Source organism: Crocuta crocuta, unplaced genomic scaffold (genome assembly GCF_008692635.1).
Source record: "Crocuta crocuta isolate KB4526 unplaced genomic scaffold, BGI_CrCroc_1.0 scaffold3, whole genome shotgun sequence".
NCBI classification, from domain to species: domain Eukaryota; kingdom Metazoa; phylum Chordata; class Mammalia; order Carnivora; family Hyaenidae; genus Crocuta; species Crocuta crocuta.
The window spans coordinates 5,273,850-5,288,054 of record NW_027529934.1 but is presented as its reverse complement, the minus strand read 5'-3'; the positions used below and the strand labels follow the sequence as shown (position 1 = coordinate 5,288,054).

General features: G+C 34.8%; 1 protein-coding gene and 1 pseudogene across 1 annotated transcript in view; both read right to left on the bottom strand.

Moving 5' to 3' along the window:
* The window catches only part of KCNK2 (potassium two pore domain channel subfamily K member 2), a 131,140-nt gene that overhangs the window by 90,007 nt on the left and 26,928 nt on the right, over positions 1–14,205 (bottom strand). The window contains exon 3 of the mRNA XM_077763355.1: positions 2,446–2,563. Within this exon, the coding sequence (XP_077619481.1) occupies positions 2,446–2,563 (118 nt within the window). The remainder of the gene's footprint in view (positions 1–2,445; positions 2,564–14,205) is intronic.
* Positions 1,228–1,390, bottom strand: LOC144230960 (U2 spliceosomal RNA; annotated as a pseudogene).

Here is a 14,205-nt window from a genome sequence, read left to right as displayed (position 1 = left end):
ATATATATATATATACATATATATGTATATATATGTATATATATATATGAAGAGATACTTCAAAATTATGCCTTAAATTTTAATAATCTATTTCGTATCATTGAACTTCTCTTGGGCATATTTCCAATGGCTAGTAACAGTCCCTTTGGCTTCTTAGGCAAATTGATAACGCCAAAGAGACGCATCTTGGACAACTACAGTTAATGCAGTTCCAGGAAGCACTCTTGTGCCAGGCGCCCCGTAAAAGTCCCTGCAATTTATTCTCCAAAACTGTCTCGAATTCTTTTTTTAAATGACTAATGCAATGCAGCTAGTGCTAGAGGTTACAATGTCTGTGACCGCTAAAAACCACTTCAAAGCTCACCTATAATTACTATCATTACAAAGATTAATAATTATACTTTGAATTTATTGAATGATGACTTAAATGTCAAATGGACACGTATAAAAGAGGCCAAATTTTTATTCTGCCCTACATCATAATCTGGTCTAAGGTCAGAGGAGATGACCTTGACCTAGGAGTAAAAGATCATGGAGGAAGTATGGGTGACCTAGAATGACTTAATCCACCTAAGACTAAAGCCTGAGATAGAACAGTGGGGGATTTGGGCTGTCATCAGGTAGCTACCTAAACAACCTAAATAATAAGCTACTGTGCTTAATGGCTATAATTTGGGGTAAGGCTGGTAATAATGGTTTATTTTTTTTCATGTGTTGAAGTATATGTCTGCAAAACGTACTGAATTTGGGATTCAAGATATGAGACTGTTTACAAACATAGGATACAACGGTAAGTCAGTATAATGACTAAGTTCTCTTGCAGAATAATTTAGTGGTAGTCATGATGAGTTATAACTTGGACTTTTGAGTTTTCATTGGGCAGAAACAAACCACTCTCGTTCAGTCTGTGAGGTTTCTTTTCCCTTCTAGACTCTAAGTAGTTTATACAATAAACAGTTATTTCCATAGTAGAAATGGCCAAGATGTCTAAGCTCCAAAGTTACCCTGTTATTATGGTTAGAAATCAAGATTGCCATTCTTCCAGATTTTCACAGCCATGCCACTTTTGACCTAGCTGGTGAAAATGTAAAAGTAAATACAGTTCCTTGACCTCTTAACAAAGGCAAAAATCAACATGCTCAGGTATTTATTTCGCTGGCAAGTGATCTAGCACAAAGGGGCATTACAATGGATTCGGATAATGACAAGACTACACATTTTTTTTTTTTTCAAAAGAAAATTTTAAGCAAGAGTTCATCCCTACACTGTCTCTGTCCTCTTATTTAGGACTTTGATATAAAGTACTGATTTGAAAATAGTATCCACTTCATAATTTATCTGATAAGAACAGATACTACACTTGGTCTTAGCCAAAAGGCCAAGAAGCGATCCACTTCACAATTTATCAATGGCATCAAATAATACAATGAAAACTTTTAGAAGCTTAATTCACAACCAAAAATCAGGAGAGGAAATCTCATCACAAGCATATGTCGAAGGGAAGAATTCCTCCACTTAAAATTCCTTCATAACTGGGATGAGTCATTTCCTTCCTTATCTTGAAAATTATGTTCCAAACCTATCTTCTTCCATGAAACGAGACAGCTGTAACCCTTTCTAATCCCCACGGCATGGCAAGCATGGCTTTCTCTATGGGGTATGTATTTATAGCCTCTGGATGTTTCTTGGGCACTGAATGACTAACTACCAGAGGAAAAGTCATCTACCTGTACTCACTCTACTTCCTAGAAAGTGCTGAGTGTATGGATAGGCAAGCCCAAAATTCAGAGACTGTTCCACTATGTGGTCCTTTTTAACATTATAACAAACAACAGAAGTAGAAGGCAAACAGCAAGGGCTTAGACTTTAATTCTTTTTGTAATCCTCATATTTCAGTGTTAACTTTTTTAACACATTTGCACATTGCAAAAACAATATATTTTTAAAAAGCCCTGAAACAATCATGATAGGCAGGCATATAAGATCGGTGATACTCTGTTGAAATGTAGAGTTAAAATTTACAAATTGGTAAAGGTCATATCAAATATGAACCTCATGAAAAGAATGTCAAAACTGTACTCAAAACATTTTCTTTCTACACTAAAAAATCAAAGATACAGGAAAATTTAAAACCACTTGTCCCTTCTCCCCCCAAATCATCATTTTAAGCCACTTCCTGACATTCTTATCCCTTAGTCATACGACTCAAGTACACTGCTCTTGGGGTTCATAGGCATTTTAAACTTTACTTAGTATTCTGGTACAATAACGAATTCCATCATTTCTTTGTTCAAACCTTTCAATGCTCTTTTCAAAATCCATTTGCAAAAATCTAGTTTTCTACATGCTTAGACCAATTTGACCCACCATGAAAGAAAAATTCAAACATGAATTTTAGCTCACAAGCTGTACCAAGATTAGAAAACAAGATAAGTTGTCTCCTACCTATAGTTGTTATAACAGTGCCAGCAAAGAAGAAGGAACTTCCCAAATCCCAGTGACTGATTTGATTGGAGGTGTTTCCTAAAGGTATAATCCCTGCATTTATTGCTGCCACTATTTGCTGCAAGTTTAAAAAGAAATTTATCAGTACACATAAATCACACGGAGGCATCAAACAGCACACATTTCACCCCAGTTGACAAATTAGACAAAGGATCAATTTTAAGGCTTGTTTTTTCATTTGGAGTATATACAATATCAATTAAGGCTTTCTACTAAAGAATTTAAGAAGTAAATGATAAGAAAATCGTATTTTATATCAAGTGAATGGATCTGTATGGAGTATATCATATTGCACCAATATGCATTTGTATCTCATCCATTAGCATATTGAGTGACTTATTTCAATTAGCTACTAATTTTTTAGTAAGCAACACAGAGTAAAAATATCACATTGCAAACTTAGAATTTAAATAATATATAAAAGTTTCATCGAAAAGCAAGTTATTTCCAAAGTGTCAGTCATTTCACATGCTAAACACATGCACCCAACCTTGGTTTGTGTATAGCTGTAGAGTGTATATATCAATAAGATGCGTTTAAAGGTACTAGCAATTCACTATCAAACTTAAGTTAGTCCATGTATATCTAAATTCTCAGAATCTCTGCAGATTATTTATAAATTCTATTATGATCTCATAGCACCACCAAAATATCACCAAAAACCCATAGACAACAATCAGTCAACAATATTCATATAGTGACCCTAGGATCTGGACGCTGCCTTGAGTGGTACAGAGAGACAAACAGAAAGATGACATTACAATCTCCTGAATCATCAGATATTGAGCAGGGGATGGGGATATTAAGAAGCACAAAACACAGGAGAGAACATGTTAGGAAAAAACTCTGTAGTAAAAGAGAGACATACAGATTGTAGGAAAAGATGTTTTTTCTGCATATAGTTTTAGAAATCTTTATAATTTAATTTCCAGATTTTAAAATTGGAAGGAGCTTCATTTGATAGGCATGGAAATTAAAGACTGAGAGAGGTAAAGTGGTTTGTTTAAGCTTAGTTTACTGGCAAAGGGACAAAAAAACTGCACTGTGAAAATGGAGGGCACTACCCCAGAAAGTTACTGTCAGATGGAAAAGAGCATGTAATCCAGAGCTGAAAATGCAATATAAAATTTCATTTGTCTGATTTGTTTTACTTTATAAACTAAAACTTCAAGAGTTCTGTATAAAGCTAATTAAGTGGCTAATGACAATGGTTTTTAAAAAAATTTTAATAATATATATTTATTGTAAAAAACATTAGGAAAATACAGAAAGGCATAACAAGAATAATAACAATTATGCACAACTCCAGACTCCACAGATAACCACTGTTAATGTATTAAAGTATCTATTCCTGGTATTTTGCTATACTTTTAACATGGTTGGATTTATGAAACATATGAAATGTATTCTCTATTTTTATTTGATATTTTTCTATATATAGGTTTTCTTTGTCATTACTATATTTACTTAATCACTGGCAGGTATGTAGACATCAAAGCTGTTCTAAAATTTCTTATTATGAAAAGTGCTGCTGCAAAAATATTTTTTTCATTTCTGAATACTTCATTGGGACAAATTGTTAGAAATAAGTTTCCCACATTAAAGATTATGAATATTTTGGGGGCAGCTGAGTGGCTCAATTGGTTAAGCATCTGACTCTTGATTTCAGTTCAGGTCATGATCTCACAGTTTGTGAGATGGAGCTGTGCTTCCGGCTCTATGCTGACACTGCAGACCTTGCTTGGGATTCTCTCTCTCTTTCTCTCTCTCTGTTTGGCTCTCCCTGGCTCATGCACATGTGCATGCTGCCTCTCTCTGTCTCTCAAAATAAGTAAATAAACATTAAAAAAGATTATGAATATTTTAATGTACTTGATATATAGTAGCTAGTAGCAATCCAGAAAGGTTGTTACAATTCACAACAGCACTCCCAACAATTTACAAATGCTTAGCAATGCTATTACCTCTAACAGTAATATTTTATCTTTAATAAATTGATAAGAATTATTTACATTTATACATCCTTTATTGTGAGTAAAGGCAAACAGTAATGCTTCCTTTATTATACATTAAATGCACACAAATATAGATAAATGCACACATATGCACACAGCACACAATGAAGCTAATTTTGAGATATTTTATTTTTTTACCTGACCCTATGATAACTTTAATAAAGATAAAGCAGGTCTCCCTGATCATCCTTCTTTTAAAAATGTTCTCTGCAGTTACTAATCTATTCTTGTATAAACTTTCGAATCATTTAATTAAATTTTATAAAAATTTTCATTTCCACTGGTTTCACATATTTCCACTGTTTGGATTTATAGGAAATCTATAAATTAACTAAGGAAACTGAACATTAATACATAGTGAAACTTCCTATCACCAGTTACTGAGTCTCCTTGAATATCCTGAAATAGAGTACCTTTATATGCCTCACATAGGTCTGTAAGGTTATTATTCTTAAGTATTTTGTGTTTCCATTTTAAATTATAACCAGTCATTGCTGTTGAATACACAAAAATATATTGCCTATTCTCTGCACTAGCAATTCTCAATTTTTTTCCCTCAAACCCACTTTATGGTCTCAAAAATTATTGAAGGCATCAAGGAGCTTTTGTATATATGAGTTATACCTATTGCTATTTACTATATTTATTGGAATTTCTAAGTTTCAAAATGTTTTGATTAATTCATGTAAAAATAAAATAAGGTCATCATATGTTAACATAATTAACCTGCATTTTTAAAGATAATTGTGTTTTCCAAAAACAAAAAAATTAGTGAGGAGACACTGTTTTGTAATTTTATAAATCTCTTAAATATCCTGCTTAATAGAAAACATTTAGATTTTAATATATGCTTCTGTGTTCAGCCCACTGGAGAGCACATCACATAGCCTCTGGAAGACTCCACTGTAAACTCATGAGGCAATGACAGCAGAAAAGGCAAAAATATCTTAGTATTTTCAAAAAAATAGCTCTGACCTCGTCAAACCTCTGAAAGGGTCATGGGACCACATCTTGAGAATCTGCTGTAACTGAACTCATCTCTCTCTCTCTTTCTCTTTTTTTTTTTTTTCTGTCTGATTGTGTTTTCTCCCTGGAGAACCAAGTAAGCAAGCATATAGCTGACAAATAATGGATTTTACCTCTGCATCTTCCAAAAGTTATGTTCTATTACCTTTCATCTCTTATTACATTGGCCAGCATCTCCAGGGCAATGATAAATAAAAGGAATGAGGGCAGACTTGTTTGTATTTTTTGTCACATAAAATCCTCAGTGGTTTTAGTGTTTCATCATTAAATATACTTACTACTGGCAAGGAAATGGTATTTAATTAAATAATTACAAGAGCAGACAAATAAAAGGGACACATAAAGAAAACTTAAGAGCCTAAAAATGTCTTTGGAAATATTTTAAGATAGCAATAAACATACAAGGAAAGCACATAAAATATTGTGAGCATAGGCACAATAATCTCTAGCTTTGCAACTCCCAGGAAAACTAATGCTTCCCATAAAAAGTCAAGGAAAAGGAGGTTGAAATTTAGATAGATTATAAAACTGCATCCAAAGTATTGTTTTATATTTTATAGACATTTCATCAACACATTCCTTTATTCAAAAATTTATCAATTGTTTACAGTGCTAGGCAATAGAGAAACAACAGAGAAGTAAAAAAATAAGGGTGATATAGTTATCAATGAAAAAAGATAAAACATGTCTTTAGACTCCACCTTTTAAATAAAATTAATTATTTTATTGCCTAGACCCAAGTTAATTTTCCCAACAATTGACTTAAAACAGCATGGTCAACACCATTATTTTAGCCCATTCTTTTGCTTCTCAATGATGAGGTGCAACATTACCCAGGCACTTGGATAACATCCACAAATTATTTAAATGCAAAAGAAGCAAATGTAGACTCAGAAACAGTAATGTTTGGCAATGTGTGGCTTGTAAATAGTTATCACAGAGCTGTGATTATTTCCATGGAGGCTTGAGATAGAACCGGGAATATGTCAAATCACTATGAGAATGAGTCTACCATGAGGGTCCTAAAATGCAATATTCTTATGATTTTATTTTATGATTTAGTACAAGATCTCTTGGTCAACACCTACAGGAAACTGCATGCCCTTTGACAAGTGTACTGATAGAGATCTGAGACTCTGTAATTTCATCAATTCAGGCCATCAAAGCAGTTAACAAATGCCTTCATTAAAACTGTATATGTGCCATATTTTGTGACTAAAGTAACAATCATGTCATCAGTAGTAAAAATTCATTTTTCCACTAAAGGTAACTTTTGTAGACAACCAAGTCATGTTGACAAGTCATGAATAAATTGAATTGTTTAAATTAGAATAAAGGAAATTTGGGTCCTATGAATTTAATCCTAACATATGATTACTTGACGTCTTCATTACGGAAAGGCTTCCAAACTTAAACTATAGAATAGAAATAGTATAAGATAATCTTGTTTGGATTCACATTTAATTTTGGTCCTCTATATAGACAATCATAGAATGTGCATTAAGAAAAGTTGAATACATGGTTCTAGTCAAGAATATAAATTCAAACTTCAGAAATAGAGCTCTAAGAGCTTTATACTCACTGAACTCATAAAGGTAATTACTCATAAAAGTAATGATGAAAAATCTGAGTTCCATGACAGTGATGTCTTTAGAACAGAAGTTCACAGAGTTCTACTGTGATTTTGTGCCTGCTTGAATTGTAAGAGGTTGATATCTCAATGTCATTTGGCGTCTTGGAACTATGTTCAGCTTTGACACCAAACATTGATGAGACACATTTATTTGTCGTTGTATGAGACTAACCTTGGAAGACAAGGCAATCACTGACAATCATGAAAATGTTCCTGTGAGTCCAATACCTAGGAACAACGTTTTCATGTGTTAAAAAGTACCTGACTAGCTATTCTGTCATTGAAGGAAATATGTTGAAAATTAAGTAACCCTAGGGAAGACTTGCTGAATATATTGTTTCCAGAGTAGGTTATATCATGGATCTTAAAACGCAGGTGACACTTGAGCCTCTGATTTTACTTTTTTCCTCCGTACCCTGATGCTCAGATGTTCATGTTCACCTAAACAATACAGAATGTTCTGAAGGAATGCCTTCTACAAAGTCCTCCTCTGTTAATATCATAATCATGGCTTCACTAAAATATATTTTCATACCTCTAATCCTAAAAGTAAAGTCAAATTAAAGTTTTTAAGTGATGTAAAAATTCTAAACTGCAGACATCAAGTATTAGCACCCTAACTGGGTTGTACCAATGATGTATGTATAACTGGCTCAATGACAACTTCTTCTAACTGGGTATTTAAGACTGACCTCATATTTTCTCATATGGAAAAGAACACTATTTCCATTCTTTGATACCACAGGCCAAATCCAGTTACAGTTATACTGGCATCTGTATTATTACACAGTTCCTTAAAGAGAAACATAAGTATTATCTTGACAGATTTCCGTAAGAAACAGTTATATATCGTTTTGTGCCACTATTTGCTTGTGGAGGAGCAAGGTTTATCCTGAGAGGGAACTAGCCCTTTAGGAAAAGAATTAAATCACACATTCACAACACCTCATCTGAACACTTCAAGTAGGTAAGCAAGATTATTTTGAAAGACTTGAAGAATGCATAATGAGAAGAGCAAAATAATAAATGATGCTCTCATTGCCAAAGAACTTTGTGAGAAGACATAACAGTAGGTATCATTACTATGTATTGTTATACCACAAAAATAATCACCATCCATCAATTATATGCCATAACATGAGCATTGTTGCCAAAAGCTCCAAGATCATTATTCCTCTCATTCTTAATTAACCTTCTGGTTATCTGTCAACACCGTGCTCACCTAATGTCAGATGATGCAAACTGCTCCGAAAGGTTCTGCTAATAAAACCAGAGACCATCTCAAGATGGCCTTTACTCTTACAGGCTCATAATTCACGTACTTCACTGTGGAGCCTAGGCAACCCTGACTGGTATATTTGAATCAATGAAGAGTCACATTTATTTATCTATTTCCTAAGAGTTTTTTTAAAGTTTATTTATTTATTTTGAGAGAGAGAGAGAATGAGTTGGGGAGAGGCAGCAAGAGAGGGGGACAGAGGATCCAAAGTGAGCTCTATGCCAACAGCAGTGAGGGCCTGAACCAAAAGCCATGACATCATGACCTGAGCTGAAGTCAGACACTTAGTCAACTGAGCCACCCAGGTGCCCCTAAGACTTTTTAAAAACTTTATTGGCCATATCTGTCTGAAATGTGATTTACAGACATCATTTGCACAAGAAGCTTCTCCTCCTATGTTGATGACATGTAGTAGTCTTTAATCACCAGGACTGTTTCCTGGACATATCAAATTAGGTTCAACTGAGAGGCAGCATTATAGATCTTTAGTGTAAACTTACATAAAAGGAATCCCACGCTACATCTTTTGCATTACTGGTGAAAATGCCCATAAACTAAAGCTATCTTCACTTTTTTGTCCTTTCATGGGATTCTGGAAACTAAAGTAATGACATTGGCCTCCTTGCAGGAGATAATATTTGTCAGGGTACCACTTGGGACTGTTGACGGTCCAGCAAGGGGCCAAACAGCTTCTTAAATACCACACCATATTGCCATATTGATGCCCAAAGCTCTCCCAGTCCAGTGGCAGTCTCAGCTAATGACAGGATGAGGCTGAACCATATAAAACTGCCACTACCTAAGCCCTTTTGGGTCTACAAGATGACAATTTCCTATTAGCGTACAAAAGAATAGTATGTAATAACATGCTAACTTTCATTTCAGTGGGCTACTTATTACTGCAGCATTAAAGCTAATTCTCATAAGCAGGAACTGTTAATATCAAATCAATCTATTATGGTCTTGTTTATAGTTCTCTGTGAAGAATATATACCTCTTAGATTAATTAAAACCCTATATAGCTGAGAATACTGTTTTGAGAAAACATGGGCCAACTGCTGAACTCTTATTGGAGATTCAAGTTGTGCCCAACTTTTGCATATATCTGAAAAGTCAGGAGTTTCACCTAATAGTTAAGACGTTTATATATGATAAAAGTACATTTATATATTCATCATTTGCTATCAAATATTTTATATGAATATACATTCTAGCCTCCAATTGGATACATGAGTTTGAGACACATTACATGTAACTTAGTTTTTCAGAAATTCTGTAGTTATACAGAGATCAAGCTTTTATTTTATCTAGGAAAAATAGAGGAATCTATATAAATCTCCAAAAGAATAAGAAACCTCAAAATTATCTGCCACAATTAAATAAACTCTTATGTATAAGTATTGGCAAAGGTTATATTTTTAAAGTCGAGCATTGATAATCTTTTTCCTTTGAAAAAAAATATTACTGATTTCTGTGGAGAAAGAAAATGGAGTAGTACATTTGCATATTTTATACAGAACACAGGTGATTAAACCATTCTAAATTTAGAGTCTGGTAAAGAAGCGAATTTTTAAGGTTTCTCCAGGGTGTATCTTTTAAGTAAGAAAGGTAACATGCTACAATGTTTTTAATCTATTGTTCTTGTTGGATACAATTTGAATCAGAATACATTTCATGTTTTCTTTAAAAGGCTTTCAAATTTTTTGAATATATTTCCAAGTAATCCATTACATTTAACCACACATTAATTAGAAACTTGTTTTAAATTATTTTTTTAACTTTAGGGAGAGAGAGAGAGCACAAGTCGGGGGAAGGGGCAGAAGGAAAGAGAAAGAGAATCCTAAGTAGGTTCCACACTCGTCATGGAGCGACCTGGACCCTGGAATCATGACCTGAGCTGAAATCCAGAGTCAGACACTCACCTGACTGAGCCACTCAGGTGCCCCACAATTAGAAACTCTTTATAAAGAAGCATCCTTTTTAAAAAAAAAAACAACAAAAAAAACCTTAATTTTCTTTTTAAAGTAAGCTCTACACTAAATGTGGGGCTTGAACTCACAACCCTGTGATCAAGAGTTGCATACTCTACCAACTGAGCCAGCCATGTGCCCCCTAAAAACTTAATTCCTATAACCTCAAAAAGGATAGTGTTTCTTAAGGGAAGCAGTTTCTGCACACTAGATGTTAGAAAGCACCTCTAAAAATAAACATCTTGCTTACCTTCCCATGCCTTTCCTTCTATTTACAGATTATACCATTGCATGCCAAAACTATTTTTATACAGACTAATGAAATGTACAGCTTTTTCTTGCTCTTTTTAAAGTGTAAATTTATTTCTTACTAGTAGAAACAGACACTTAAAATTCAGAGTAGGAAAAAACAGAGAGTTAGAGATGGATGTCATCATCAGAGCCCAAAGCAAGGGGCATACTGCTTGGTATGAGAGCTGTCTTCCTTGGTTATATCCACTCTGGAATACATTTTAAATGATAAAATTAATATGCAAATTACTGGACGTTTGGAGAAATAAGAATAAGAAAAATCACTCACAGGCCCTAAAACCGTTTTTGAACATGCATATATTCAATGTTTGGTTTTGTTAATAGTTATATTCATTAACTGTGCTTTCAACTATTTTCATATCACATAAGCATGTCTTAAGACATTTTGAAGCCATTAATCCCTCACTTCATAGTCATCAATACCTCACTGAATAGCTACCTATAAAATAGTTCATGTAATTAATCCTCTATTAATGAATACATTTGGATGACTATATCCAAGTTCAAACGACCACTGGCAAAGTTGTTATAGAGGTGATTTATACATCAGACAAGGACTGAACATGAAACACTACAATTCTGTTAAAGAATTCTTTGGGTCCTGCATGAAAGGACACTGCAATATAGAAAGGATAAAATGTGGTCAAGACCCTTGAGTGCTTGCAACTCTGGAAAGCCAGAAAAATACATGGGAAGCAAGCACACTAAAGTCTGCATTTCCACAGCTGTGCATGCTTCCATATTTTCCTGGATTCCATATTATTTCTGTGGTATATTAATATTCTACCAGGACATTAATCTCTGTCTATCTTTATGGCCGCTTCCACCTCATCTCAGCATAAGTATAGGTGATGGAAAAGAGATTAATAAGAGAGTAGGGCAATATGGAGAGAGAAGGAGGTAGAACAAGAAGTCAGAAAGAAACAAAAGAGCAAGTAGAGGAGGGAAAGATAAAAGATAACAAAGAAGAGACGGTTCTAGGAGAGTAAGATAGGAGCTTAATTCAAGTCAGAGTCACTCTATCTAGGAAGTTCTTTTAAAAGAGGTCGTCCTTAAAATAGGATGTGAGTAGGCAGAAAACTGAGATCAAGAAGACACAGCATCTAAGACAATATTTTTATACCATTTTGCCTAGGGCATACCACACTAACCAACATTTATTCAAGCGCTGTTTTAAAGTCCTGTAGTTCTAACCTGATGAGAAAAAAACAACCCAAAGTGAAGCAAAGGGAATTTCACGCTGTCAACTACATGCATCCACAGAATCCCCAAATTCAGAAGCTCTGATGGCTTTTTCAGTAAAAAGCCAGTGATCTCTATTCATTTGGTTTTCTAGCACACTTAATCCTATATTTCCATAACAGACACAAATTTAAACAAAAAAGTACTTCAACCTATATAAAAATAATCACAGGGGAAATAGGGAAATTATTCAAGTTTCCACAGAAAGACAACTTTTTTTTTAAATTATAGGTTTTGAAAACAAATGATTTTTTCCCTTTCCCATCGAATTTGTAACTAATAGATCATAGCAAAGATTGACAATCTCAGGTTCTGGAAACACACACACACACACACACACACACAGAACCAACAATGTGGCCCGCTAGTCAAATTTGTGTTTGAAGAAATCAAACTTTCCATTACCAAAATCAGTCATTAGGAAGGGCAAAATATCACAATACAAAAACATGTAAAAAATCATTTGGATTGGCAGTTTCTCTCTTTCAACCCCTCCCTCATAAAATTTAGGTATTTCTTACTTCAACTGAGTTGACTCATTGCCATTAGTAAGTCTAAAAGGAATTACTATGCCTCGGATTCTAGGCTAAATTTCTTAATACACTGTAGAGTTAGTTTACTAATGGCTTGCTAACTTTACACAGAGAAAAGGATGTCTGGCAAAACTGCTTAATATGTTTATATTTTTTGGCTCGATGTCACAAAAGCAAGACAGCAAAAGTAGTGCATGAGTAACTTCCCAAAACGTAGTGATTCATACCCATCCTGTCTGAGCTTCTCAGCTTTCCTCCAAGTTTTCCCCGTATTTCTCAATTACACACCCATACACTCACCAGTCATAGCAAATACTGAATTGGTTGAAATCTATTTTCCTGATAGAATGTCTTCTATTTTTCTAAGCCGACTGGAATGACAGAGCTACCCTTTGACACCTGTCCAGTAGTTATTGCACAAAAATGCAATTAAACCCTTCCCTCGGGCACCTCTCAGACGGATGTAAGAGTGTCACACACCACAGCCATCAGCCCTGAAAATGAGCCTGGCATCTTTCCTCATGTTTTCTACATTAGTCACTCCCATATGCTGTGTTGTCCGTCTTCATTCACACAAGGACACCAATCCCAAGAGCATTTCTGAGCACAGCGATCTTTAAAAGGGAAGATGCTCCAAAATGCACATGATAAGCACGACAATGGAGGGTCTTCTTTACTCAAAGATGCCATTGCTGGGGGGGTGGTTAGTAGGGGGTGGGTCTGATGCCTGGAGAGGCATCAGGTTGGCCCAGCATCCTGAATGATTGTCCCTTCTCCTGCCAGCACACTCCTTCCAAACAAGCATGTGGAACAAGTATGATAGGTTTAAACTGGGCAGGGAGAAAGAGAAGGAGAGAGAGAGAAGGAGAGAGACAGAGAGAGACAGAAATACATAGCATGCAGTCACTGGAGGGTCCAAAGTGCTGGCATCAGGAGATGACTGAATACACCTGAATGTCACTCACTTTTCATTTTTAATCACCTGCTGTACCTGCTGTGTGTCTACTGGGTGTCCTATAGATAGGACTGTCTCCTTAAGTAACTATTTAAACCCAGCAGTTTAAGACTGATGTACTTCACCATCTCATAAAGTTAACCCTGTGACTATTATCATTATATCACGTAAGAGGAATCATATAAACATATATGTACATACATATATACATATACATATAAATATATATTTATATATCTATAACAGAAATCATATATACATATATACATATACATACATATATACCTATATGTCTATATATAATTTACTTTCCACAGAAGCTGCAGCATAAAGAGACTAAATGGATCACTAGTTCAAAGTAAGTAAAAATGATAATTAACCTAGAAAACCAGTCTCTCATCTAGGTGATACAGTTTAGCTGTACTGGAGCTTTGGTTGACTAGCTTTGGACACAGTTATCACTTACAGTGATTATTTTTATGTGAAATCAAATGGGAAGTCCCAAGCAATAAATACATTTATAAATACATTTTTGCTTTTTAATTGTTTTTAACATTTATTTACTTTTGAGAGAGAGAGAAAGAGAGAGAGAGCGCATGAGCAGCAGAGGGGCAGAGAGAGATGGAGATACAGAATCTGGAACAGGCTCCAGGCTCTGAGCTAGCTGTCAGCACAGAGCCCATCGTGGGGCTTGAACCCACAAACTGTGAGATCATGACCTGAGCCGAAGTCGGA